Below are 13,708 nucleotides of genomic sequence, written 5' to 3' on the forward strand. Positions count from 1 at the left end.
TAACTCTCCTTAGCAAAGGGTGCTGGGAGCAGCTCCCACATGGGACCTGTCCCGGTGGCTGGTGTGGAACCACAAAGCGGGCCAGGCAGCGCTGCCCTCCGTCCCCGGTGCTGCCCTGCGTGCTCCGTGCTGTACTCCCCTGGCTGCCAACACCACCAGCCTGACACTTGCAGCTGTCTCATGGGTCTGCTCCCATGGCGCGCTAGTGAGCGGATGGCTAATCTCCCACCTGCTCCCTGCCAGGAGCTGTACGTCCAGGACTACTCCAGCATTGACTGGCCGGCCCAGAGGAATAACGTGGCTGCCTGTGATCTGTACACCCCGCACAGCTGGCTGCTCACACTCGCCAATGGTGAGTAGGCCACTGGCTGGGCCTGGCCAGGGCAGGGCGGGGGATAGTTAATGTGCTGGTTGTTTTCTGACCCCACTGCCGTGAGTCGCTGGCGGAGTTGAGAGTCCCTGGGGCTCTCGCCCTGCTCCCCCCAGAGCCCTGGCCAGCTGGGGAAGGGATGGGGGAAGCTCTCTGGGGCTCGGGGCCAGGCCCTGCTCGCACAGGAGTTGGGACCAGGCAGCTGGTAAGAGTTTCCTTATTGTGTCTCTCTTGTTCCCATCTCAGCCATCCTGAACGTGTACGAAGCCCACCACAGCGCCCGGCTGAGGCAGCGAGCCATCGCGGAGCTGTACGACCACATCAAGGCTGAAGACAGATTCACCAAGGCCATCAGCATTGGCCTGGTAGGCTGCTCGTTACCGTTCCCAACGAATCAACGGAGCTGGCTCCAATTCCTGCCCAGGTGCGGGAGAGTCCGGCCTGGGACTCCCCAGCTCTGCACAGATGCCCTGCTGCTGGCACGTAACCATAGCAACCAGCAATCCAGGCAGGCTCAGGGCCTGCTGTGCTGGGCGCTGCACACAGGAGAGTTCATGGCGGATGACAAGGGCATGAGCAGGCTGGCGGGAGAGGAGAGCGTGAGCAACCGCTTGGACATTGTACAGTGGCAGTGGAGGCTGGGCGTGCCAGATGCCCCCCTCTGCAGAGTCTTTGCTGGGGACAGCTGGGGGGTGTGGAGTCAGCTGGGGGAAGGCTGTGGCTGGAGAGTGATCTCCTGCCCTGTGATGGGGAACGGACATGGGGATGCCAAGGGGTCCGTTCTGTGACCAGAGCCCCATGTAGACGTGCTCGCTCGCCTGCAGACAGCCCCCAGCCTGGGGTTTGCTCTGGGGCTGGTCACGAGGTCAGGTCATGCTGTGCAGGCCCAAGCCGAACACCACTGCGCTCTGCAGGGGAGTGACGCCTTCTCTCTCGGCAGATTTCCAAGACCATTAACATGCTGGTTCGCTGGTACGTGGATGGGGAGAGCTCTCCAGCCTTCCAGGAGCATGTCTCCAGGATCCCTGATTACCTCTGGTAAGGCCAGGCCCATGAACCTCCCTAGCCCTGGAGACAGCGCAGGGCTCAGCTAGAGAGAGCCACTCTGCCCCGCGCGGGAGTCTCCAGCCCCTAGCAGGGAACCTGCTGCCCAGACCTGCCATGGGGGACCCCGCTCTGCCCCCAGGGCCACCACGCTGCGTAGGCCCCACGAGCAGGGAGCTCTGTGCAGGGGGCATGCGAACGGGGGGGGTCTTGCACTGATCAGCAGCCAGCTCCAGACACTGGCTCCTTATTAGTGAGTCCCACTCGCTCCAGTTCTCCCAGTCAGGCTGGGAAGGGGCAGGCCAGGGCCCCCGGGGAACCTGCTGCAAGGCTGCCCCTGAAGCTCAGTACTCCGTGCCCCAGCAGCAGTGTTAGATGCCTGGGGGCTGCGGGAGGTTGGGGACAGCACCACGCTCCCCAGGCTGCTGCAGTGATGTGCTCTCTCTCCACGCAGGCTGGGACTCGACGGCATGAAGATGCAGGTAAGGCGCTGTGGCCCTGGCAGTGACCGCAGGGACCCTGGGCACCCTCTCGCTGCTGCTGAGGCAGCTCGCAGGGCTGGGCAGGGACCCCTCACCCGGGGACTGAGCGCGTACTGCAAAGGGGGTCTCGCCAGGCTGCTCTGCCTCGGGGGATCTGCCACCCCTGGAATGTCTCCCTTTGCTGACGGGCTGTTAATAGTCATAGGACCAGCCCTGGCCCAGCTGTGCGGCTCACAGCAGCAGCTTCTCCCGTCCCTGCTTCTCCTCCTGGCAGAGGGTAGAAGGGGTTGGTATCAGGAGCAGTGTGTGTCAGTGCTCTCGGGCAGCTGCTTCCCCTGCACCTCTGGGGGGTGCTCTGCACCCGCCATCCCGTGCCCAGCCCCTTCGCTCCGGCCTTCCGCCTCTGGGGTGGAGCCTAGGGGAGGAGTCCCGTCCTGTCCTGTCTCTGCTGTGCGGTTCTGGCCCTACGTTAGCGGACAGCCCCTCTCCTACCTGCGCTGGGGGCTAGAACCGAGCACTAACGGCTGCTTGGCCCCTGCTGAGTGTCCAGCAAGGAAAGGGGCTGCGTGCTGCTCCCCCATGCCCTGGCCACGCAGGCCTGCTTCTCTGTCCCACTTCCTGCAGCTCAGTGTCTCCCAGACAAACCTGCCTCTCCTGGGACAGCGGTGCATCCCCCCGAGACACAGCTCTGCCACCTCCCTCCTCCCCCGCCCCACGGCTCCCCTTGCCGCCCAGCCAGCCATTCGCACTGCTGTCTGTTTGTGCAAACATGGACTGTTCCTTGTGTCACGGCCTGGCCCCGGCCGGCAGAGCACTCACAGACCCGCCATGGAGGCGGTCTAGTAGTGCAGTGCTCCACCAAGACCTCCTCCCAGCCTTCATTTCCTTGGGGCTTGAGTACCACACCTGCCCTCTCTGGGGCTGCCCCACGGCCCAGCAGGGCCCACATGGTGCTGCCCAAGCCCCCCATGTGCCTGGAGCCCCGTCGGCCCATCCCAGTCCCCTCCGTGCGCTCCCCTCTGGGTTCAGGATCCATGGCCAAACTGCCCTCGTTTTGAACCCCTCGGTGGGCTTGCTGCAGCTTCTCTCCCCTTCCTCCGGCTTCCTCTGCTGTGCGAGAGCCGAGTCCCTGCAGCTCCTGCCCTCTGGGCCAGCCTTGCTGGCTCTGCCTCGCTTCACGTCTCAGCTCAGAGACCCCCGTCCCATCCCGTCCCGTCCCTACGGCTCGCGCTCTGCACGCTGCTATGGGCTCTCTCTTGTTTCCAGTCGCTGTGTGTGGGATGCAGCTTGCAGCCTAGGGTGCTGTACACACCAACACTGGATTGGGTGAGGTGCCCGGAGCCATCCTGCACTGGGTCCAGGAGGGGCTTGCAGGATCAGACCCTAAAATAGCTTTGGAGGGAAATTCTAACCTCATCCTCCGAACTAAAAATCCCCTAACCCTGCTCCTGCTGCCCGTTTCTGCCCCAGTGTGTTCCCTGAGGCTGCAGCCCTCCCTGTGCACAGGGCCCATTGGTGCAGTGTGGCGGTGCCTGTGCTGCGTGAGTGCACCCAGCCAGTGTGCCCTATAGCCTTCTCTGTCTACACGGCCATTGGTACAGCGTGGTGGCGCCTGCAGGCAGCATGGCCCGTAGGGGTGGGTGGGAAGCCTGGGGCGGATTGAAAAGCTGCTTCTCATTGCACACTCTTCTGTTCCAGGGCATCAACGGATCCCAGCTCTGGGACACAGTGTTTGCCGTCCAAGCCTTCCTGGAGGTAATGTTTGCTGTTGTGCCAGCCTGCTGGGCTGCCCCCCAAGGGACGTGGGTCTCAGACAGGCACCATCCTGCACTTTCCTCGGTGCCATGGCTCTTGGCCTGCTCCTACAGTGTACGCTCAACAGCAACACTAGAGAGAGGCTTCGACAGCCTCGGGTGTCAAGAGCAGACGGAGCTGTGACGATCGTCGAGTCTGACCCCCTGCAGAGCACAGGCCAGAGAATGTCCCCCTGAGCTCCCTGCGCTGAGCCGGTAACTGGTGGTGCAGCCAGAGCGCAGCTCTTAGAGAGAGCCCTGCAGGCTTGCGATCCCAGCGCGCTCCGAATGCAGGCTAAGGGGCAGAACAGCTAGTGCCCCGTAGCGTTGTGTGGATGCACCTGTGTACAAAGGCAGGTGTGTGCAGGTTTGCAGGTGGACTGGCCTTTGAACGCTGGGTGCGAGGTGTCACTGGAGGAAGGCTAGAATGGCACGGGGCTCTGCACATGTCCCCTGTAGTAACACCCGGAGATGAGCAGCACTGTCACGCCGCTTGGGAACCTGCACTTGGCCAGCTGCAGGCGTGGAGCTGGCAGGCGCGTAGGGAATAGCCGCTATAGCTGTTCCATAGCATGTGGCATGCTGCCAGTGATGGCCCCTGAAAATACTGTCCTAACCCCCGTCAGGTGCAGGCACGTGGCCCCACGGTACTGGTGGGTAGGCGCTGAAATGCACATGGGCAGGGACCAAGGAGAGTTCCTGTTACCTCTTCCCCGCATATGCTGTGTTCGCTTTGGGATACTGGTACGAAGATGGGCCATATCGCACCTGCCGTGGTAAAACCTGCCCAGAGCCCAGCGCTGCTCGGAGCCAGCAGCAGTGTTGGAATATAGAGACTGGGGTTTGACCGCTCTGAGCGAGCGATGGAGATGTGTTGCTTGGTGTAGCTCCAGCATCGGGCACTGCGATGCTGCTCCGCCAGTCGTTCAGAGCCTGAGAGTTCCTGTTCCTCGCTGTACCAGCCAGTGCGAGACGAGCCACCCCAGTGCAGATCTTGGTGCCTCGGAGTCCCTGGCTGGCCAAAGTGCTGTATTTGATTCTTACCAGGGAGAGACCGTGCCTGGCACAGATTCCAGGAGATCTCTTCTAATTTGTGTGATGAAGTGGGACTGTTCTTAATGTTTCCTCTGAATACTGTGTGGGTGCCTCAGTTTCCCCTATGCATTTCTTAAGTCTCTAGGGGGTGAGATTGTTGCAGAGAAAAGGGCCAATGCACATAAATTAAATGGCCAACACTCTATCTCCTGGCAACTACTGGCTGGAGCCCTTTCCCCCTGTAAGGAGATAGCTAAAGGTGTTGGAGAACAAAGAGATCAGGTGACCTCCTGGCCGGAGAAAGGAACAAAGCCCAGAGGAGGAGGGGCTGGAGGGCTGAGTTAGTTAGTTTTGGAGCTAGCTGGGGAGGAGGAGTGAGTGCAGACGTGGGTGTCTGGCTCACTGCCCCCCAGGATGGATGGACCCAGCTGAGGAGTCCTGTTCTCTGTACCTACAAGCTCTGTTTTAGACCACGTTCCTGTCATCTAATAAACCTCTGTTTTACTGGCTGGTTAAGAGTCACATCTGACTGCGAAGTGAGGGTTCAGGACCCTGTGGCTTCTCAAGGACCCCCCTAGGGCAGACTCGCTGTGGGAAGCGCACGGAGGGGCAGAGGATGCTGAATGCTCCAAAGATCAGACCGAGGAAGGTGGTAGCCGTGTGAGCTCCTTGCCCTGAAGACAGTCTGCTCACAAAGAGAAGACTTCACCAGAGTCCTGCCTGGCTTTGTAGGGAGCAGTTCCAGAGCATCGCCCGGGGACTCCATGACAATTTGTTTTTCCTGAAGAACTAAACTGATCACAGAACTGAGCAGTGACGTCTCTTTATTTTGTGTGTCTGCCTCCTTGTCTAGGCTGGTGCTCAGAACGACCCGGCATTCGCTTCCTGTCTGAGACGGGCCCATGAGTTCCTCAAAATCACCCAGGTGAGCACTGAGTTGGGGTCACAGATGTGGGGAGTCAGCATTGACTCTGGTAAGACTGCAGTGTCCTGCGTAGCTTCTCGGCATCCAGCCATGCAGCTGATCCCCTTCATGCGCTGTAGTCATAGGCGCGGGAACTAGGGGGATGGGGTGCTGCAGCACCCCGAGGTTTCACTGTGAAACGTTTGCTGGCGCTGTTAGAACGAAGCTAGCGTTATTTTGCAATTCTTGAGAATTCCAGAGATGTGCTGCACCCGTGTGGTGTGAGCAGGAATTGCATTTTTTCACATTGCATTTGAACACACAGGGTTTACAGTTTCATTAGCTGGCTTTCAGCATCCAGCGCCACTGGCCGTGGTAGGAGATACAGAGGAAAGGGGTTTGGTACCAGAACACGGTAGGGAGAGAGGCCCAGAGTCTCAAAGGTATTGAGGTGTCTAACTCCATTTGGGGCTGGGGGTCAGAGCCCAGGGGCATTTAAAGCAGCGTGGCAGGGAGGTGAATGCTGTGGGTCCCACGGGCTAGCTCAGCTCAGGGGCTTTCGTTGTCTATCAAACGCACTAGTTTGCAAAGTCCTTTTTGTGAGCCGTGTCGAATGTCTCTGGATCTGTAGGTTTCCTCCGTCTTACATTCCATGGGGCTTTTCTGTAGGGGCTGACCCAGCCAGGTTCTCTCTAGTTCCCCTGTTTCCAGAGCCCTGCCACTGTCCCACTGCAGCTCCGGTGAGAGTTCTCCCCACCCAGCTCTGGAGCCAGGGCTGTGAGTGCTGCAGGGCGCAGCGCGCTTGGCCTTGTGAATCAGAGTGTGCCTCACCTCTCTCAGGGAGGGAGACCCGCCTGCCCTGGGACACAACTGGCACATGGGCCTGGCTGACCCTGAGATTCCTGTGACGTCCCTGCACTGGTGCCGTTTCCCGTGCTGCTCCACAGGCGCTAGAGGCAATGGGAGCACACGCATGAACCTCCACTGGTGTTCTCACCACCGCATCATCCAGGCCTGTTCTGAGCAGGGCTGCCTGGCCCAGGGATCAGACCCCACAGTCGTCTGCTCTCAGGCTGCCCTGTCCCTGGTGCTGGACCCAGCGTGGCAGGGCAGTTTCATGGGAAGCTTGGTGCGGACCCAGCCGCGGGGCCCTCTCTGGGCTCTGCGGGGGGTGAAGCACTGAAAACAAGTGGATGCACAGGGCCCTCTGCAGTCCGGCTAGGGGGAGAGCTCCAGGTGCCCTGTGTGCTGACACAGCCACCCCAGGGCAGCACTGGGGCGTACTGCAAAGGGTCAGCTGTGGAAGACCCTTCTGCTCATCCCCTCCCAGTGGTAGAGTCCAGAGCCAGCCTTGTCCCCAGCCTGATCCAGGGAGACGTGCCACGGACAAGCACCAATCCCAGCCTAGCCTCTGGCGACCAGACTGCGGCAGCGCAGACAGGAGTGCTCTGTGGGCACGGCTGGCCTTGATCCCATGGCCATCGCCATAGCTGTGGGACCCCTGCCCTTTGCACTGCTCTGCTCTTGCAGTGGGGCCTATGGGGCCTGCAGCCAGGCTGCACCTGCCGTTCCTCCTCACTGGCGCTCCTCGTATCTCCTGCAGATTCTGGATAACCCGCCCGACTACCAGAAGTACTATCGCCAGATGAGCAAGGTACAGCTGGCCATGGGCCTGGATTTCCCTGGGTTGATTCTCCCCTGTTGTTCCATGTTTGTTCCTCACATGTCCGGCTGCCCCTAGCTCTGGGCTGCTCGCGGGGCAGGGAACGAACCTTTTAGACTCAAAGTGGATCTATCCTGTGATAGCGTCAGAGGGAGGCTTTGGCCGCAGAGCGACTCTCTGGTGTCCGGAGGAGTCTGCGGCCGTGACTGAGATCCCAGGTGCCGAGGGGCTGGCAGTGAGACAGGCTCAGCTTGCTTGGAAGAGGGCACGAGCTGGCGTTTACCTGGCAGTGCCCGGGGCATGGGAAGCAGAACAGCAGTTGGCTTGGTGTCTGCATATGGGGGCAGGGCTTGGCCAATACACATTGCATCAGCGGAGGAGGGGCTCTGTAAGCTGAGGCCAATGGCCGTGGGTCTGGGGTGGCCGTCAGGCCAGTTGCCATGGAGGAGATGTGGCACAATCCCACTAAGGCCTGTTTGTGGTGGGGCTGGGCAGCGTTGTTTTCTCCAGTATGGTATTTTTTGGTGGGGGAGGCAGCCTCACCTGGGTAATTATGAGGGTCCCGTGTAACAGGCAGTGCAGCCAGACACAGCGCGAGCTCCTGCCCCCAGGCTCTGCCACGGCACTGCCATCCTGGGCTGCAGCCCCCCGCTATGCCAGCTCTAGGCCCCACCTGCCCCAGGGCCTCCCGTTGCGCCCAGCTGCTCGGTGAATGTGTCTGGACACCTGCCCACGGCACGGGCTGGATTTCACCCACCATTGGCACTTTGCTTGGGGCCCAGACTTGGGTTTGGTTCCAGCCTCCAGCGTGAAAGCTATTGCAGTAGTTCCTGGTGCCACCTCGCTGTTAAGGAGAGACTCCTGTCTCCCCAACCTCCTGCTGGACTCAAAGTGGGGGATGGTTGCCAGCGTTCTCTCCCCATTTCGTGTGCACAAGCGGAGCTGTAATGCGGGGTTGGGTGAGGGGGCTCCACCTTCCCTTGGGCAGGGCAGAGCCTGGCGGGGGAGTTTCCCTCGCTCTCCCTGCTCCTGGGGCTGAGTGCTGGTGCCTGACTCCCCAGGGCGGATTCCCCTTCAGCACCCGTGACTGCGGCTGGATCGTGGCTGACTGCACTGCGGAGGGGCTGAAATCGGTGATGCTGCTGCAGGAGAAGTGTCCCTTCATAGCAGAGCACGTCCCCACGGGGCGCCTCTTTGACGCTGTGAATGTGGTAAGAGGCGGCGGAGGCCCGGTTGGGGGAGAACCCCAGAGTCAGCGCCACGTATCTCAGAACAGCTTAAAAACAAAATGGCTTCTGGGTGGGGGATGTTCTCCCTCTGTGGGCCTTGGCCGTCCTGTGACTGGGCATACGGCCTGCAGGGCGTGAGCCTGGGATCACGTCTGGATGTGAGCTGGGCCCGGCTGGCATGAACCCCAGGAGGAGCCCAGGCAGGGCTGTTAGTGCAGCACCTCTCGCTGCCAATGGGTGTCGCTCATGAGTCCCGAGTTGGGAGCAGCATGTGCAGCCTGACAGGACAGGACAGATTGGCCTGTGTGCGGGAGAGAGCTCAGAGCTGTTCTGTCCCTGCAAGGGCGCGTGGAGGGACAGCGAAGCACCTTTCTCCGGCGGGCAGTCTGCTCACAGCACAGACACCCTGTGCAGGGAGCTCATTCGCCCAAGTCTTGGGGAGCAGAAGCGAATATCCCGAGCTGGCTCCAGGGCCTTGGAGACCAGGCAGCTGTTCCATGGGGAGGATAAAAGTGCCTCTGGCTCTGGCCAGCTCCTAGCAAAAGGGAAGGGGGAAAAGAGGGAAGAAATGAGGCCTCATTCAGCACAAAATTGAGATGTTGAGAATAAAAATCAGGGAGCCAAAGGACATGAGAGAGAAAAAATCTTGAATTGCCTGTGCCCCAGTGCTCAGGGCCAGGGTGACAGACAAGAGGAATTGCTTATCTATGAGCAATGTGATCTAGCTGGCACTACTGAAACCTGCTGGGACAAGTCCCACCATTGGAATGTTAAAATCAATGGCTATGGCCATTTAGCAAAGATCCAGTGGGCAAAAGGGGAGGGAAAGTGGCATCTCCATCAAAAATGGCATCACCTGTTCTGAGTCACTGATAACTCGGAAGACAATGATCTCGAATACTAATAGATCAATGTTCTAATAGACGGAGCACAAGTCGGTATTTGCTACAAACCCCAAATCACATGAGGGGCCAGGATGACCGGCCCCTTACGCACCTATCTACTGTGTGTAGAGAAAAAAGCTGTGTGATCATGGGGACTTCGGTCAGAGTGACACACGCTGGAGGGCTCATGCAGCCAGGACCAAAACCTCCTTGGGATTTTGAAATCTCATTGATGACAGTTTCCTAACTCAAAAAGTGCTGCCACCGAGACAAGAGAATTCTGTATTGGACCTCGTCTTGACAGATAAAGAAGAACTGATCACACAACTAAAAATTAATGGAAGCTTAGGTAAAGTAATCCTAATTTGATCACATGAGTAATGTGCAAGCAGAATAAAGTCCAGACCAAAGGCATATATACTTGGTACTTTAAAAGGACCAATCTCATAAAGCAAAACAACTATGACCCTGTCATAAGTTTCACCCCACTCTGAACTTTAGGATATAGATGTGGGGGCCTGCATGAGAACCCCTAAGCTTAATTACCAGCTTAAATCAGTATGCTGCCACCACCAAATCGTTTAAACAATGTTTATGAGTCATTTGGGAACTCTGTCTTCCCCCCAAAATATCTCCCTCCCAAGTACTATAACCCTTCCCTGGGTAGCCTTGAGACTTCCCCACCAATTTCCTGGATCTTAAAACAAGGAAAAATCAATCAGATTCTTAAAAAGAAGACTTTTAATTAAAGAAAAGGGGTGAAAGGAATACCTCGGTGAGATTAGCATGCAAGCTACTCTCACAGACAACAGATTCAAAACACAGAGGATGTTCCTCTGGGCAAAAACCTTAGTTACACAAAAGAAAAGCCAATTTGATTATTCCTCTATGCAAAAAGAAAAAGTCACAAAAGGAAATAAACATAACCTAATTCATTCCTTCTCTAATACTCACTACCCTGGTTGATTCCTGGATCTTTTCACTCCAGCACAGAACTTAATGAATAGAACAAAGGAAAAAATTTCCCTCCTTCCTCTTGAAAAATCTTGTCCCCACATTGGTCCCCACCTCTGGTCAGGTGTCCGCTAGGCTAGGTGAACTTCTTAACCCTTTACAGATAAAAGAGGCATTAACCCTTAACTGTCTGTTTATGACAGACCCAAATCAGCTGGGAGGAAGAATTTAATCAGAGAAAATGTGGTTGATAACTGGGAATTGTTTAAGAACAATTGGATGCCCCAAAAGCTACAATCCCACAATCAAGGAAGAAGGCGGTAGTGGATAACGAAAGACCTGGATTAGAGGAGAAGTGAGGGCACCTATAAAAATAAGAAAACAATATATAACAAATGGCAGAAAAGGGAAGTTGAAATCGGAAGCTAAGAACTGTAGATGATGGATGCGGGAAACAAAAGGGCACAAGAAGAAATCTATGGCCTGCAGAGTTAAGGACAATCAGGAGTTTTTTAAGATATTAAGAACAAAAGAATCCTGACAGTGGTATTGGTCCATTACTAGATGAAAATGATAGAATTATCAGTAATAATGCAAAACAAAGCAGAAGTGTTCAATAAATATTTTTTATCTGTATTTAGGGAAAAGCCAGATGGTGTAGTCATATCATATGATGATGCTCTTTACATTCCACTAGTATCTCTGGAGGGTGTTAAACAGCAGAAACTAAAGTTAGACATTTTAAAATCAGCAGGTCCAGATAACTTGTATCCAAGAGTTTTAAAAGAGCTGGCTGAGAAGCTCACTGGACTGTAAATGTTGATTTTTCAATAAGCCTTGGAACATTGAGGACGTTCCAAAAGGCCGAAAAAAAATTAATGTTGTGCCAGTATTTGAAAAGGGTAAATAAAATGTTCAAGGTAATTATAGGTCAGTCAGTCTGACATCAATCCCTGGCAAGATAATGGAGCAGCTAAGGAACTCCATTAATAAAAAATTAAAGGAGGGTAATATAATAAATGCCAGTTGCCATTGAGAATAAAATTAGAATAATAAAAATGATTTATGGAAAATAGGTCCTGTCCGGTTTGGTTGATAAAGGTAATAATGTTGATATAAGACTTAGACTTTTGTAAGATGTTTAACGTGGCACCTCACAAAATTTGGTGAAAACACTAGAGCAATACAAAATTAACCTGGCAAACATTAAATGGATTAAAAGCTGGCTAACGGATGGATTTCCAAATATAATGTAAACAGGGGATTGGAACCAAGCGGTGTGTTTCTAGAGGTGTGTCGCGGGGATCAGTTTCTTAGCCCTTGCTGTTTAATACTTTTATTAGGGCTCTCCGTTAACTGCGATTAATCCACATGATTAACTAAAAAAAATTAATCGTGATTAAAAAAAATAATTGCAGTTTTAATCGTACTGTTGAACAATAGAATACCAATTGAAATTTATGAAATATTTTTGGATGTTTTTCTACATTTTCAAATATATCAATTTCAATTACAACACAGAATACAAAGTGTACAGTGCTCACTTTATATTTATTTATTATTATAAATATTTGCACTGTAAAAATGATAAAAAGAAATAGTATTTTTCAATTCATCTCATACAAGTCCTGTAATGCAATCTCTTTATCATGAAAGTGCAATTTACACATTTCGATTTTTTTTGTTACATAACTGCACTCAAAACCAAAACAATGTAAAACTTTAGAGCCTACAAGTCGACTCAGTCCTACTTCTTGTTCAGCCAATCGCTAAGAGAAACAAGTTTATTTACATTTATGGGAGATTATGCTGCCTGCTTCTTATTTTACAGTGTCACCTGAATGTGAGAACAGGTATTCGCATGGCACTTTTCTAGCCGGCATTGCAAGGTAATTATGTGCCAGATATGCTTCATGCTTCGGCCACCATTCCAGAGGACTTTCTTCCGTGCTGATGATGCTCATTAAAAAAAGAACACATTAATTACATTTGTGACTGAACTCTTTGGGGGAGTATGTCTCCTGCTCTGTGTTTTACCCGCATTCTGCCCTATATTTCATGTTATGGCAGTCTTGGATGATGACCCAGCACATGTTCATTTTAAGAACACTTTCACTGCAGATTTCACAAAACACAAAGAAGGTACCAGTGTGAGATTTCTAAAGATTGCTACAGCACTTGACCCAAGGTTTAAGAATCTGAAGTGCCTTCCAAAATCTTAGAGGGACGAGGTGTGATGCATGCTTTCAGAAGTCTTAAAAGAGCAACACTCTTATGTGGAAACTACAGAACCCAAACCACCAAAAAAGAAATCAATCTTCTGCTGGTGGCATCTGACTCAGATTATGAAAATGAACATGCGTCGGTCTGCTCTGCTTTGGATCATTATTGAACAGAACCCGTCATCAGCATGGAACCTCTGGAATGGTGGTTGAAGCATGAAGGGACATGAATCTTTAGTGCATCTGGCATGTAAATATCTTGCGACGCCGGCTACAACAGTGCCATGCAAACGTTTGTTCTCACTTTCAGGTGACATGGTAAACAAGAAGCGGGCAGTATTATCTCCTGCAAATTGTAACCAAACTTGTTTGTCTGAGTGATTGGCTGAACAAGAAATAGGACTGAATGGACTTGTAGGCGCTAAAGTTTTACATTTTTATTTTTGAATAAAGTTTTTTTGTACATAATTCTACATTGGTAAGTTCAACATTCACGATAAAGAGATTGCACTATTAGATGAATTGAAAAATGCTATTTCTTTTGTTTTTACAGTGCAAATATTTGTAATAAAAATAAATATAAAGTGAACACTATACACTTTGTATTCTGTGCTGTAATTGAAATCAATATATTTGAAAATGCAGAAGACATCAAAAATATTTAAATAAATGGTATTCTATTATTGTTTAACAGCATGATTAATCGTACAATTAAACACGATTAACTTTTTTAATCGCACGATTAATCGTGATTACGTTTTTTAATTGCTTGACAGCTCTAATTTTTATAAGTGACCTGGCAGAGGACATAAAATCATCACTGATAAAATTTGCAGATGACACATAGATTGGGGGGGGGTGAATAATGAAGAGGACAGGTCACTGATTCAGAGCGATATGGATCACTTAGTAAGCTGGGTGAAAGCAAACACTATGCATTTTAATATGGTTAAATGTATACATCTGGGAACAAAGACTACAGGCCATACTTACAGGATGGGGGACTCTATCCTGGGAAGCAGGGACTCTGAAAAAGATTTGGGGGTCTTGCTGAAGAATTAGTTGAACAGGAGTTCCCAGTGCCAAAAGGGCTAATAAGCAGGTGAATCTCAAGTAGGAGCAGAGAGG

At 53.1% G+C, this 13,708-nt stretch overlaps 1 protein-coding gene across 1 annotated transcript; it reads left to right on the top strand.

The window, feature by feature from the left end:
* The first annotated feature begins 144 nt into the window (after window positions 1–144).
* On the top strand, window positions 145–8,673 carry LOC135980008 (lanosterol synthase-like). The gene is made up of 8 exons (XM_065580102.1): window positions 145–352; window positions 617–735; window positions 1,311–1,408; window positions 1,869–1,896; window positions 3,595–3,651; window positions 5,578–5,649; window positions 7,232–7,282; window positions 8,353–8,673. Exons 1-8 carry the CDS (start codon window positions 181–183, stop codon window positions 8,656–8,658), a joined length of 903 nt encoding a protein of 300 aa, XP_065436174.1. The 5' UTR covers window positions 145–180; the 3' UTR covers window positions 8,659–8,673.
* The last annotated feature ends 5,035 nt before the right edge of the window (window positions 8,674–13,708 follow it).

The sequence above is a fragment of the Chrysemys picta genome, unplaced genomic scaffold, assembly GCF_011386835.1.
Source record: "Chrysemys picta bellii isolate R12L10 unplaced genomic scaffold, ASM1138683v2 scaf1587, whole genome shotgun sequence".
Lineage (NCBI taxonomy): Eukaryota > Metazoa > Chordata > Testudines > Emydidae > Chrysemys > Chrysemys picta.